Raw genomic sequence first — 15,092 nt, forward strand, 5'->3', positions numbered from 1 at the left:
ACAAGTATAAACAGTTTCTGTTAACCAATTAAAACTATACCATTTTCAGTAAGAATACCAAGAAAGTACAGGAGTCACAATCAAAAAGGCTTTTAAAAACTTCACTTACCACTGGATTTAATTTCACGGACATAATTACTGGGGAACCAGCCTGTTCTCCCATTTAATGTGCCTTCCCACCAGCCTCCTTCTTCAACTCGAGTGACATAAATGATGTCCCCCTTACAAACTGACAGTTCATCCTCATTAGTCTGCTTAAAGTTGAATCTTGCTTTTACTATCAACTGATGACTTCCATTTTCCGTCATCTCCTATAGAAACAAAAGCCACACCAGATTAAGCACTCATCTAAATAAGGCAGGGGTAGAATGATATGGATTTAGGCAAACAAAGTGGAGGAAGCAAAGACAAAACCCCAGATCCATCTCAGTCCTGAGTTTTTAACTTAGGAATCCATGAATGGGTCTCTGAGGGATTAATAAATCCCTCAAAACAGTACATAAGCTTTGGCATTTGTGAGAATGTATATTTTGAAGTGGGTCATAGCTTTCATTTTTCTCTCCACACCCCTCCCCATTATCTAAAGATTATCTACTTAACTAAGCCAGATAACAAAGTAGAGTGATAAGCTCTTCCACCCTGGATAAGCTATTCCACCCTGGATAAGCTATTCCACCCTGGACAAGCTATTCCACCCTGGATAAGCTATTCCACCCTGGATAAGCTATTCCACCCTGGATAAGCTATTCCACCCTGGATAAGCTATTCCACCCTGCCTCTACTCAACACACAGTCCACATAATTATGTAACCAAGATGCACTAACCTACCCTCCATAAAATCTGCCTCCCATCTCCTAATTACTAAAGATATCTTAATTTGGCTAAGACTTATTTATATGCAAAGATCAAATAACCCATAGTTGCCTAAGTCAGGAATTCTTTTTTCCATTTTTTTATTTTTATAGATTTAGGGGGTACAACTGCAGTTTTATTACGTGGATATATTAAGTCAGGAATTCTTAATCTGTCATGTATAAACTGGACTTCCTTTTTGAGGGTCACAGACCCCTTAGAGAATCTGATAAGCACAACATATTTTTGTCTAAATAAGTTCATACACATGGGCTTTTGTATACAATTTGAGAGGGTACCAGGGGTGTAGAGCCATAGTGTTCATCAGCCTTTCAAAGGGATCTGTGATCCAAAAAAGTTAAGAACCACATGCTCAAGTGCTTTGGAAGTAATAGGTCATAATGTCTTACTGCAAGTGGGTGGCTTTTGACAGGAAATAAAGGTTTCACCCAAAGAGCAGAAGATGAGGCATTTCCTCCCAGTAAAAGCTCCCAATAAGACCAAGTGAAAAGGCAACTGGGAGATCCCAATATAGAAGCTCATCATAGACTGAAATTTAAAATCAAGCCTTCCTCATTAGGAACGGAAAGAGAAAAATAAAAATGGCAATAATAATGAGGATACTAATCAATATTTATTGATTGCCTACTATGTGTCAGGCACTATTTAGTTCTAATAAAACAAGGGATAGGGAAATTAACAGCAAACTGCCATCAGAAAGTAGCCATAATGACTTCCATTTGCATAGCATTCTCAGTTAAACGACTTGTGTAATTCTCGTAAGGGACAGAGCTGGAGCTTCAATCCGGATTTTTGCCCCACCACATGCCTTTGACTTGCTCCTTCGGGCCAGCCTGAATTGGTGCTCGGTTTATAATTAGTTTTCTCAGTGATGCCCAAAACAAACCGGATGGCTGTCTCACCACATATGGAGATGCAACTAGGATATCAATCTAATTTTATGGATTTTAAAACAGACGGAGAATTGGGGACTATACTTACCACTGTCTTTGACTGCCTTTGCAGCCCTGAAACTGTGCTAGAAACTGCTCCCTGTGGGTTTGTCTGAGAAGTATTAGCAGCACTAAGAGAAGAGGAACGTCCACATGGTCTTTCTGATAGCTGATCTGTGAAAAGAGGAAAAGGCATGTTAAAGGAACCACTCAGGTCAGAGAAACATCTACCACATAACATTATCTTTCTCGGGATACTATCAGAGGCATCCTGGCTGTAATTCTAACTGTTATCATTACGAACATGTCAAGTGTATTTCAATCCCCCTTCCCTTTTTGGTGGCCAACTTCCTGTTCTTAACCTTACTGGCCATCGTGCTCCAGTAGAATGAAAAACAGCGACAGAACCACATTTTCTCTTAACCATTTCCCTACAACTCTTCCCTCCTGAACCAGTTGCAACAGTATGTCCTGTTATCCAAGGCAGAACTATATTGGGTACCAAACAGCTGTTTGTGGCTCTTATTACTTTGAAATATTTCAAATTTCTCTCTTTGTTTTTTGGCCCATAACTCAGTGGCTCATTTCTTACTCACACATAACAATATGTGTGGTATATATGATGTAAAATCTCCCTGATGTGTGTGGGGCAGGGTGCAGAATGAGAGTGAAAGAGAAGATGTGTTTGGGAAAGATGCAATCTTGATACTAGAATAATTTTTTTAACAATCAGATTCAAGAGTCTTCTCTTCCTTGAAACCTTGTGAAATTCGACCAGGCCAGAGCTGAGCTGGATGTTTTCAGTTTGTTGAGAGTATACAAAAGAGAAGAGCTGGCTTCTTGACAAATTTAAATAAGGGTTCTTTTCCTCTCCATTTATTTTTAAAAGATATAAACTGCAAAAGTCTAAAGCCCAAACATTCCCTAGGCGACAAGCTCAGTATCCAAGTAATTTCCTTGATGCTGTGGGTTTTAACTTTCACCTCCTTGTATTTTATAAATATCTGTGGCAAGCGAAGAGACTGTAAAACTTGCTAGGAGAGTTTGGCAAAGGAACGTATAATTTGTGTGGCATAATGTTAGAATTACACGATCCTCCCTGACTAGAACTGGATAGTTGTCATGTGTGTTAAATATAGTTACTTGAATTAGCTGTACTTTCAGCTATACGCCTTGCAATAGCTCAAAAGCATTTTTTTTTTCCAAATAGCAAAAGAACAACTTTGGAGAAGTATTTTTACACGTATTGCTATTATATACAGCTCTTTTGACAAAAACTATAATTACTCGATAGCTTCCTAGATGCTCTAACCTATTTGGCACTTGATTATATTGTCTGCTCTTGTCCTCTAATTATTTCACGTGGGTAAGTTGAGTCTCTTTAAATAGACAGTAATTTTCTCAAAGGCAGGGACCATAGCTTTGACATTTTTTGTAGCACCTGGCAATGCTGGGCACACAGCCTCTTGACTCTCCAACAGTTTGAGCAGCAAGCCTCGTGCTTGGGCATAAGGGCTCTGTAGTCATTTAGATGTGGGTCTGAATCCCAACTCAGCCACTAACTTTCTAGTTGGGCAACTGTTGGCCTGACTTTCCTTATCTGTAATATGGACCTAATAATAATAATACCTACCCCCAGTGTTGTTTCAAGGATTGAATGAGATCACCTGTGGCTCTTATGACAGCCTAGATCCAGGGCAAGAGCTCAAAGCATTTTAAGTGTGATTATTACTATCCAGCTGTTGGTAAAATATTATACCAGGGAAGGAGTGAAGTTACATTCTAAGTGTATCATCATTTTCTTCACATTTACTAGCATTTATATTTAATACCTCTAGTGTGGTAGGTGTTAAACATTTAAATAAAAGATATTATTTTCACTCCCTATGACCCCAAGATTTCATTTTTGGTGCAAGGCTACTGAGGGGTTCCTTTACATGGACAAAGGCATACGTAAAAAAATGAGAAAAATATGTCTCTAGTGGGGAAAGGGAAGTGACGGCTGTATTTTGTAAACTCTATGAAAAAGGGAACTGGTCTTTCCTTTTTCTTTTCTGTTTTGTTATACTCAGTTGGCTATTCAGAGCTTTGAATGGAATAGTTTCTTAGTTCTTATCATTATATTAAGGTCATTAGAATAACATCTATGATAGGTATGTTTTAAATCCTAAGCCATGAAAAATTCGAGCATTTGATATTTGTTGGGGTGTATTTAGGGGAGCAAGGGGAAAATTTGCATCAAGAGAACAATCCTGGCCAGAGCTGGCTCCTAGGGTAACCACAAACACATGGGTTCAAAAATGTCACCCAGAACATATAAATCACAAGCCCGGCTTACCTTCTGTTGCTTTGTTGACAGCTAAAAGAGTACTCAGTACCTTGGAGAAATTGACCCCTGAATAAAGGTCATCAGGATCAAATACCTATGAGAAAGGAAAATTGAAACCGTAAGACACTACAAGTATTCAACTCAACAAACAAAACTATCAAAAGGCCACTTCCTCCAGCCCTCCGGGAAAAAAAAAAAAAAGTGTAAAAGCCAAGACACAAACCTCCATATACCTTTGGGAGAAATGAGAGCAGCAGCTGAGCCGCCTAATAACATGTGGCAGGCCATCAGTGAGTCAGAGCAAAGCAGTAATGGGAAATGAGAGCCAAGCTGAGAAGGCAGCGCCCACCAGGAAATGAACAGCGCATACTCAGACCCACTCTTCTGGCCTGAATGTATCAATAGTTTCAGCCCAGTTACAGGAAGCTCATATGCATGGGTTACAATTAATGCCCATCACCTACATAATGTCCTCGACAGTCCACAAATAAGGAGGTGGAGCCTTTTTGACATGCTTGCATCTGTACAGTTTATTAGCTGTGTCTAGTTGAGTCACTGTCAGAAGTGCCTTTTTCTCTGCTCTCCTTCCTCCCCACTGCCACCCTCTGCATCCCAACTGCCTAGGATCCCAATTCCATGTTGCCCAAACTTTCTGCCCAGGTCTGCCTTTTGCTCCCAGCTTCAGTTCCCAGTTTCTGCTGCTTGACCTTGCCCCTCTCAGCTCATCATGAATTCAAGTATTTGCCTGCCTGAGCCTATGAGCTTTTCCTGGCTTTAGATGACTTTCCCAAATATGACCTCTGGCCTGTCTGATACTACTCAACTCTTGGCAAAAAACACATTAAGTAAATACATTTCACTTTACCAGTCAACTGTTGATCTGATATGCTATTGTCCCCAGTGAAGATACCAATCAGATGTTGTTTTCAATACAATTTACCTGTTACCTTTGAAATGTAGTCAGTGTGTTAAAATATATTGAGTCTCAAATATGTATATTTGAAATTAGAAGTGTTCTCATGCACAGGTACAATCTATTAATTTTCCAGCCAACAATGTAAGTATGCATATCTGAAGGTAACCAGATGCCCACCTTCTGGATGGAAATGCCGCTTCTAAAAACATTTTGTTCCTGGATGTCTAGAAGTCTCTTAAAGAAAACAGATTGCATCACTTTTTCCCCAAATGTGGGGATGGAAATAAAATGTACCTTTTCATATGGGACATGATTGGTAATGGGCATAGGATTTTAAAGGGTCTGTCTTCCCATTAGGTAGAGCCATTTGTTCCATTTTTAATCTGCATATTTTCTGGGAACCATATCAAGACAAATTTCTATCTTTTTTGTACATGTTCTTGAAAACCTATAATCTGTTTTTAGAATGAAAATATATAATATCAATTTTGCACGTTTTGGGGGGTCAATAAAGATACATGCAATTGCAAACCTACACAAGTCTGCCTATTCTAGGATTCACTGCTTTATTCATTTAATCAATGAATGTTTTGCATTCAAAGTTAAAATGACCAAAAAGCCCAGTTGCATCTAAAAATGAGACATTAATATATTTCTGGTAAAAGACTAATGCTAATATTACTAAAGAGTTAAACAACAACACAATCCAAATCTATTTCTGAATGCTACCATATAAAATTCAAACTTTTCCAGAAATACATTGACAAGAGTTCTGTTTTAGTTTGTCAAAGCCTGGGTGAACCAGAGGCAATAGACTAGAGAGAGTGTCTAGTATCTCAGGGGATTTCAGACTTATTGAGTCTCCCTTAGAACTGATTAACTGGGAAAATGTTAATGACACGTATGCCAAAATAGTAGCAAAGCAAAAAAATTCACTTGTTTTTACCCCATCAGTCCTAATGGGAGTGTGCATATGTGTGTGCATGTGGATACATGTTTTGGGTGGGTGTGGTAGAGATGAGTAGATCTAAAATAATAAGCAGAAGTTAAATATTAGCAGAATAAGGCATGAGAGCAAAAGTTGTGATAAAAAACCTCTCCCTCTGGTTTTAGTTGTTCCTTATCCAGGGTTATTAAATGCCTATACATGGCAACATTGGTATTATTCACTTGTACAAGTACTTGACTGATTTTGAAAATAAATAAACTGATCAGAAAATGAAATGTGCATCAACAAGAGTCATTGCATTTGCTTGAGGGAAGCTTCCTGAACTGTACCCGGTTCTCTTTTGGGAAAACCCCAATATAGTCAAGTTTATCCATGGACACTGTTCTTCTTGCTGCAAGCCTATTCTGAGGCACTAGAAACTACAGAAGAAGGAGTTGGAAGAAGCCTCTGGGAACTGCTAGAGAAAGCAATGCCTAAGCATTATTATTTCAGAGTAGCTGGAGAATCAGATACAGCCACAAACATCCTTCACCACACTATACCTTCTAAGTCCTAAATTGAATGATATTGAAAATTCCACCCTAGATCTTTCTTCCATGCACTTCAGAGAGCTCCCCTATGAAAATGGAAATATTATCTGGAGGGATCACAACATTTTCAGCCACTATCAGTTATTTATGTCTTAGTGGAAATGAGCAGTGTGAGACCAAGTTGAGAGATGATGATGTGGAGAAAGACTAAGGGCTCTGGTCCCCAAATAGGAGAAAGCAAAGGAGAATTCCCCAATGCAGAGAGGGTGTGAGAAGAACAAGGAAAGGTAGATTACAGTACAGACCACTTTCCTAGGACTAATCCCACTCATTTATATATCCAAAATAGAGAACCAATTCCCTTTTCTGTCTGCAAAGCGCTGGAACTTGTTAAAAAGGTAATGTAAATTTGCACATTTATGCTGTATGTAATTTTCCATAATCATTTTCAATGAAATTTTTCAAAGTCAAAGTCAAATCATGGCAAAGTCATGATGATACTCATCTTCTAGTACCCTGTGCAAGCCTCACTAGTGTGTTCAGTGTCTCTGGTTTGTGACTGAGTCCCAGATTAGCTGAACTTTCTTGATACCTATTTTGGTGCACAAAAAGCCAGTTAGTTCCAGTTAGATCCGTGAAGGTCAGATGAACAGCAGGATTCCCTCCCTCCATTCATCTTACCACTACTGTGACTCAGACAAGAAAAAAGTACTACTTCTTAGACTACTGCTAGATGGTGTCAAGGTATCATTCCTGCAATCAGATGATGCAAGGTTCAAATCTAACAACAATAAAAACATTTACTCTAACCAATAGGACAGACAGGGATTAAACTTTATTAAAGATATTTTAAGTATTTACATATAGCCAACCTAAGTTGCATTCCTACATCAGTAAATGAAATCAAACTTTTTTTTTTTTGAGGCAGAGTCTCGCTGTATCCCCCAGACTGGAGTGCAGTGGCACGATCTCAGCTCACTGCAACCTCCGCCTCCCAGGTTCAAGCAATTCTCCTGCCTCAGCCTCTCGAGTAGCCACCACACCCGGCTAATTTTTGTTTGTTTGTTTGTTTGTTTGTTTGTTTGTTTTTGTTTTTGTTTTTTTAGTAGAAACGGGGTTTCACCATGTTGGCCAGGCTGGCCTCGAACTCCTGACCTCAAGTGATCCACCCACCTCGGCCTCCTAAAGTGCTGGGATTACAGGTGTGAGCCACCGCGCCAAGCCCAGACATTTAATTTTTAAATGTTTCCCCACAGCTTTTTATTCTAGATATCCCCAATGACAGCAAAACCTATTTGCAAACCACTAAATACCAGGTGTTAATTGTGAATTATTGGGGATCTGCCAGTGTAAACTGTAAGAAGTTAATATTTCTATAGCATTACAAATAGAACCTTTTGGAGTAGTGCTCGGTTTCAACATGTATGCTATTTTATGACGCTTTCCCTAAACTGAAAAAAGCCAGGAAGCATATGAGAAGAAACTTTCCCAACTCCCTGTTCCATTCCCTCACTTATCTTACAGCTACTGTTTACTGATTTACTGAGGTCCTGCTATGTTCCTGGTGCCACGCTTGGACATCACATACATATTGCTATGATCTGAATGTTTGTGCCCTTCCCAAATTCATATGTTGAAACCTAATCACCAGTATAATGGTATTTGGAGGTGGGGGCATTTAGAGGTGATTAGATCATGAGGGCATAGCTCTCATGAATGGGATTGTTGACTTTATCCAAGAGGCCCCAGAGAGCTACCTTGTCCCTTCCACCATGGAAGGACATAGAGAGACGGTACTATCTATGAATAGGGAAGCAGGCCCTCACTGGGATACTAAATATGCCTTGATCTTGGATTTCTGGCCTCCAGAACTATGAGAAACACACTTCCGTTGTTTATAAGCTACCTGGTTTATGGCATTTTGTTCTTGTGGTCTGAACAGACTAAGATACAAATATATTTTTTTATTTGCATTTGATTCTCCCAGCAAGCCCATGATGTCAGTACAATTATTTTCCCCATTCCACGGATGAGTAAACTAAGACTCAGAGTAAAGTCACAGGGCAGGAAAATGATGGAGCCAATAAAGATACACAAGAAAATGCTTGGAGGGGCATTGTAGCCCTGCATGCACACCTTATGTTTTCATGAGACATAGAGAAAAAATGAAAAAGCAATCCATGAGTCTGTATACAAAAAGAAATCCTTTGCTTCTGTCAATACAAGTAGCATCTGTATCATCTGCATCGAGTTTGTTATAGCCTCTAAAATGATTAATTCAACTAATTGTAGCAAAGAGAAAATCTTCCATATTACAAGACTGTCTCTGCAGGGGCCTTGCCTAATTCCTGTGCTGTCCTTCCCATTTCAAGAGTCAGCCTTCACTTAGGAGGCACTTGGCCACATTTGCCAAAAGAGGGGAAAAGCTACACTAAGCTCCTCCTGTTTGTTGAACCAGGTCTGCCTCGTGAGCCACGGTCCATATTTGTGAGGTCCTGGTCTGGTAGGGGTCCAGCTCGTGATTACAGAACCAAGCTAAAACATCTGCGCCACGTGCAATGACACCTAGCCTCCTGATTTTCTTGGCATCATGCTCTAACCACCTGAGTTAACCAGTCACAGCAGTCTAGCCACATCTTAGTTAAGAAAAGAAGGCATACCCTACCCTGGTTCAGAACTGGTCATCTTTAATGTCATGTGGTTTCAGTAACACCCAATCAACTTCTATTTAAAGGTAATTTAAGGTTGGGGGTGATTATAATAGGTTCCATTACTCAAGAGTTAAAAGTCTAATCAACTGAAAAGCGGCCGGGCGCGGTGGCTCACGCTTGTAATCCCAGCACTTTGGGAGGCTGAGGCGGGCGGATCACGAGGTCAGGAGATCCAGACCACGGTGAAACCCCGTCTCTACTAAAAATACAAAAAATTAGCCGGGCGCGGTGGTGGGCGCCTGTAGTCCCAGCTACTCGGAGAGGCTGAGGCAGGAGAATGGCGTGAACCCGGGAGGCGGAGCTTGCAGTGAGCCGAGATTGCGCCACTGCACTCCAGCCTGGGTGACAGAGCAAGACTCCGTCTCAAAAAAAAAAAAAAAGAAAAGCAAGTGATTCATTGGGACCACAAGGACATATATCTTATATTTCAAGCCTGTTTTTTAAAAAAGATTCCGAATATTTAGGAACATTCCAGCTCTTCCTTGTTCTTATTGCTCTTATTGAACAAAATCTTAACTTAGCTCATCTTGAATCACATTCTCTAATTCTCACAGCTGAGCACACTGCCTCTGTTAACCCCTGAACTTTGGTGGAAATGTCATTACATAGTGCAACAGAGCAAGCAAATCTGAGCTGCTTAGTCATATTTCACTGGGTGGTACCACTCCTGGCTCTGTGAACGTGATCTGGGATGTGTACACATAGCTCCTACTAAAAGCAGTCACAAAGTCAGCAACAAATAATGCTCTTAGCTCAGAAATTGGATTCATTACCCACTGGTATTCCACTTACTAGAATATAGTGGATGGCATTTCTACTGTGCCTGGTTTTAAATAATAGCTGTTCTTATTTGATATGGACCAAACTTAAGGGAGCACACCTTGCTCTCAACTTTTATTTCCTCCCTTTCTCTCCAAGATCTAATTTGTGCCTGTAGCTGAAACAACATACAGTGTATTGGAAAGAACACTGATGTGAGAGTCAGAAGACTTTGACTCCAATCTCAGCTTTGTCACTACCGAGCAGTTGTGAGGACCTTAGGAAAGCAACACTACCTTTATGAGGCTCCATTTTCCATCTGGAAAGTGTCTTTGAGCAAAGGAGCTCAGTGAGAGGTCTTGTGGTCTGTCATCTAAATAGGAGCTTTTAAAGGCAGCATCTTGGCTGGGTCCCCAAGGCCCAGAATCAGGTCTTCAGTTCTCAAGGCTCTTGAGAATGGACTCACACTAGCCAAGCTCACAAAAGGCCAATGCATAAACCAAAAGGCCAATTTCTTAATTTTTACTAAAAATAAATGAAGCACTAAGAAGATTAAATACTCCCATTTTCTGGCCAGAGCACTCTCTCCCAATAGAGAAATCTCTCTGGTGAGCTAAATTATAATCAGAAATGTGTTGAGTACTACAGAATCAGAGCAAAGAGAGTCTAGGGTATTGCAGCCTAACATGCTTATAACCTGTTTACAAGCTGATTTTTCAAAATGTCATTTTTAAATGACCTATTTATAAATTCTGGCTTTATCTTGCTGCCACTGCATCGTGGCATTTGGACTGTGATCATGGAAAGCTTTAACTCTCTATGTTTTCTTTTTGGCTCTGTGGATTTCTATAAAGTCACTTTACATAACTAATATGGACTCCTAGATTACTCGAACCTCATAGAATCCAGAGCCAGGAAGTTCAGCTCCATGGAGCTCCTATGACAGAAGCCAAGATCTGAGCTTGCCCCCCACTCTTCATTAAGTCACGAATCTCATTCCCTGATGGCTACCTCAGCATCACCATAGGACTCCCATTCTTCCTTGTTAGCACTCCTATAGGGGAGAACCCTTTCTCTATAACAGAGATTTATCTTTAGTTGAGTATTAAGTGTTCAGGTAAGAGGGGAATGAATGAGGAACAATATACGCATCTTAGTGGGGCCAGTCACAGGATTAAATAAAGGGAGAGCAAAAGAGAACAACTGATGGCTGGGCACAATGGCTCAGGCCTGTAATCCCAGCACCTTGGGAGGCCGAGGTAGGTGGATCACTTGAGTCCAGGAGTTCGAGACCAGACTGGCCAGCATAGTGAAACCCATCTCTTCTAAAAATACAAAAATTAGCCAGATGTGGTAGTGGGCACCTGTAATCCCATCTACTCGGGAGGCTGAGGTAGAAGAATGGCTTGAATCTGGGAGGCAGAGGTTGCAGTGAGCTGAGATTGCACCACTGCACTCCAGCCTGGGCAACAGGGCGAAACCCCGCCTCAAAAAAAAAAAAAGAAAAGAAAAGAAAAAAGAAGAAGGAACAACTGGTTTTGAATAATCTCACCAAAAAGAGAGTAGGCATGAAGGAAAGGGAAAAATGAAATATCTCTCGTCAATAGCGCTTGCCAAGCCAAGGACAGGAAGCAGGAGGCCTAGACTCAGCTGCCTCACAATCAGCCAGCCATTGTGGCTTGGCCGGCTCCCGCCCCTCCTCCTGTGCTCCCGTCACCAGAGCCTTTGCAAAAGCACACTGGTTGCCAGTTTTGCGGGGTGGGGTGGATGGGTGATCTCTCAGCTGCTGGAGCATCTGTGTGCCAGACCTGAGGGTGTCTTCCCCAATGCCCCCACTCCCACCCCTTTAGAAACAGGGACTGACTCCCTAGTGTTCCAAATTGGAATGCGGAACACATTTTCCCAGAAACAGCATCACACCTGCCACTTAGCCTCTGTGAGTTCTATAGTTCAGCCGCATTAAGTATTCAACAGGCTGTTGTGGGCCAGCCAGAAAACATAATCACCGTGTTGAGCCTTGTTTCTATGGGAAAATGTTTTCTGTGTCCCTAATAATCACTTAAAAATGAACTTTTGGAAAATAATTTGTTTTTACATTGAAGAGTGGCCAGACATGTGTTCCCAAATCAATGTCCAACATCCTTTATGCTTTTTCCTTGTCCCTTCATATAAAAGATGAACAAATGCCCTAGACATTCAGGGTACTATTTATTTTAGAACTCTTAGTGATGAGAGAATCAAGGTAAATATATGAAGTCTGTGAGAATACCCTCAGAAATTTCAGTAGTCAGCAGCTCCTCCCTGCCTGTTTAACAATCCAGGCAGTTAGAGAGGAGCCTCACCTATGGAGAGAAGGCTCCCTTGGTCCCTGCTTTCCTAGCAGCTACTAAGATTTAGGGTAGGAGCCCCAGAGCCTACCAGAATTTGCAGCTGAGACTGGTGGTAAATAGCCTCACACAAAGACTAGGGAAAAACGAGGGCCATGAAACAAAAGAGCCACTGCTAGTCGCTTTCAGCAGCAGCCCTTCCAGTAGTATCACCTGTTGCTATCCATAATGTCCTCACTGACCTACCTTCATGTTTCTTTTTTCCAAACAGCTACAGCTTTATAGTCTGTAGAGATGTTGTAAATTTAAGCTCTCAGTGGTCTATCAGCCCAATATTCTTTATTCATTATGCAGGTGCTGAGATTAGTCCTGAATTTCCTATTAAAAGGTAGGCTCTTTGAAGTCCACATTCCCCCACAGACCTGGCCCCAATATTCAACATATACGAAATACTTGATAAATAACCATTCGTTGGTTGATTGACAGGATGCTCTGTCAGAGAGACTTAAAGGTAAATTATGCCTAGAACGTAAGCCCCATGGTGCCAATTTTTTTTTTCACTTCTGGATCCTCAGTGTCTAGAAGAGTGCCTGTCACACAGTAGGCACTCAATAGATATTTGGTTAATTAATGAGAGTTTAGCTGTTCTCATCAATAGATGATTAATCATACTTGAAGAAAAAGCATTGCAGAAAGTATAATAAACTCAGAAAGAGATATCACTTAGGAAGGAAAAAAAAACAATCTCCACGCAATTTTCCAGGAAACATGTAACATCTAAAATTAGATGCACCTGTACTCATCAGCAAACTTAAGCTCTGTGACCATGAGGTGACCAAAGTGCTTCAAACTCTATGGTTGTTAATTTTTTAAGTTGTGTGCTGAGTGTGGGCAACATCCACAATTGCTTGCCTGTCCCAGGTAATAGAGGTTCCTCTAAATGCCATCACAAAGCACCATGACCTCATTATTATAGAGAAGAGCAGCTGCAAAGAACTGTGGGATTTTACTGCTTTTTCTGGAATTGGTTATATTTTCAACCGTTTTTGTTGTAAAACTGAATAAATGGCAAACACTACAAGCCACCCTCCCCTGTTCATGACTATGCTTTAAAACTAGCTCCAACTCACAGCCAGAGCACAATGGGACATGGCAAAGCAACTCACCAGCAGCAAGAAGGGGTAACGTGTAATTGGAAAGACTACAATTCACATGCCCAAAATCCTCCTAACACCAGCTAAACTTGGAGGAAAGGATGCTGTGCCAAAGTTATTATTATTTTTTCTCTTTACTTAGAGATTACTATTATTATTTTTTCTCTTTACTTAGAGATTCAGCCATTCATTTGGCAAAGACTTTTGGCTCTTCCTGTTTATATATCTGTGTGATTCACTTTTTCAAAAGTATGTCATTTTCAGAGACACGCATCAATGCCTAACAGACATAAATTAATTAGTGAATCCTGCTCCAACTTACTCCAAACAGGATTTGCACTTAGGAAACAATCCAAACACTGTTAGGTGGGCATTCAGGAGCTCAGATCTCACAGACATCAGAAATGGTGCTTTTAGTTAGCACTCATGTCTCTCAAAACACAGCAAAGGCATCCAACAAAAAGCCTAATATAACCCAAGATCAAGTCCACCCTCTTCAGACTAGCATTCAAATTACTTCTCAAGGCCAGACGCAGTGGTTCATGTCTGTAGTCCCAGAACTTTGGGAGGCTGAGGTGGGCTAATCCCTTGAGGTCAGGAGTTTAAGGCCAGCATGGCCGTCTGGTTTAAGTTTAAGGCCAGACTGGCCAACATGGCAGTCTCTACTAAAAATACAAAAATTAACTGGGTGTGGTGGCACACGCCTGTAATCCCAGCTAGTGGGGAGGCTGAGGCAGGACAATCGCTTGAAAACAGGAGGCAGAGGTTGCAGTGAGTCGAGATCGCGCCACTAGCCTCGGCAATCTAGCCTGTCACACTCTAGCCTGTCGCACTCTAGCCTGGGTGACAGAGCAAGATGCCATCTCAAAATTTAAATTGAAAATAATTTCTTCTCAAGCATCTCGAAGATAGACCTTAGCAGGCCCATCGTTTCTCACCATCATCTCCTTATATGCTCCAGAATCTTCTTTCTTCACTGTGCCTCTCTCTGACATTTATACTTCTCCTTCAGAAAGTTCCCTCAATCATCTGAATGCTAGCTATCCTTCAGGGCCCAATCCAATCACTCCCTTCCATGGTGTTTTCCCCAAACACTACGCCTCAGTACACAACAGGCTTCCCTATTTCTGAATTCCTCTTGCATTTAGGCTCTAGATTCTGGAACCACTAACTTGGACACCTAACCATACACTGCTAAATGCTGTTAAATTCCACTCTTTCACACACACATGCTGCCTCTGTCCAATAGGCAGGAGCCCACAGTGCCAGGCATGGTGCTCACTTTACAGACATTGAACAAGTTCTTGCTAAGTGTCAGTTTTCTCTCCCAATCTGAAATTCAAGCAGGTATTTCTTCCACCAGAAGCACCTGCCCTTTGGGCATGCCTTTCCCAGAAGGAAAGAGAGGAGGAAAAGGCAAATTTTTCAAGTAGAATTTGATAAATTAAGGCTCATATATTTTCCATCACCTGGTAAAAATACTTTTTTTTTTTTTTTTTGAGACGGAGTCTTGCTCTATCACCCAGGCTGGAGTGCAGTGGCGCCATCTCGGCTCACTGCAAGCTCCGCCTCCCGGGTTCACACCATTCTCCTGCCTCAGCCTCCTGAGTA

General features: G+C 41.1%; 1 protein-coding gene across 9 annotated transcripts in view; it reads right to left on the reverse strand.

Moving 5' to 3' along the window:
- Window positions 1-15,092, reverse strand: part of ARHGEF6 (Rac/Cdc42 guanine nucleotide exchange factor 6) — a 121,206-nt gene that overhangs the window by 82,397 nt on the left and 23,717 nt on the right. For 7 of the 9 annotated variants that reach the window (XM_055269136.2, XM_055269139.2, XM_063634912.1 and 4 more), the window contains 3 exons: window positions 4,145-4,229; window positions 1,856-1,980; window positions 110-311 (listed from right to left, as the gene is read on the reverse strand). In XM_055269136.2, coding sequence (XP_055125111.1) covers window positions 110-311; window positions 1,856-1,980; window positions 4,145-4,229 — 412 coding nt within the window. Of the gene's footprint in view, window positions 1-109; window positions 312-1,855; window positions 1,981-4,144; window positions 4,230-4,358; window positions 4,493-15,092 lie in introns of those variants that run through there. The other 2 variants (XM_063634916.1, XM_063634915.1) reach the window with 1 other exon arrangement.

Source organism: Symphalangus syndactylus, chromosome X (assembly GCF_028878055.3).
Source record: "Symphalangus syndactylus isolate Jambi chromosome X, NHGRI_mSymSyn1-v2.1_pri, whole genome shotgun sequence".
NCBI classification, from domain to species: Eukaryota; Metazoa; Chordata; class Mammalia; order Primates; family Hylobatidae; genus Symphalangus; species Symphalangus syndactylus.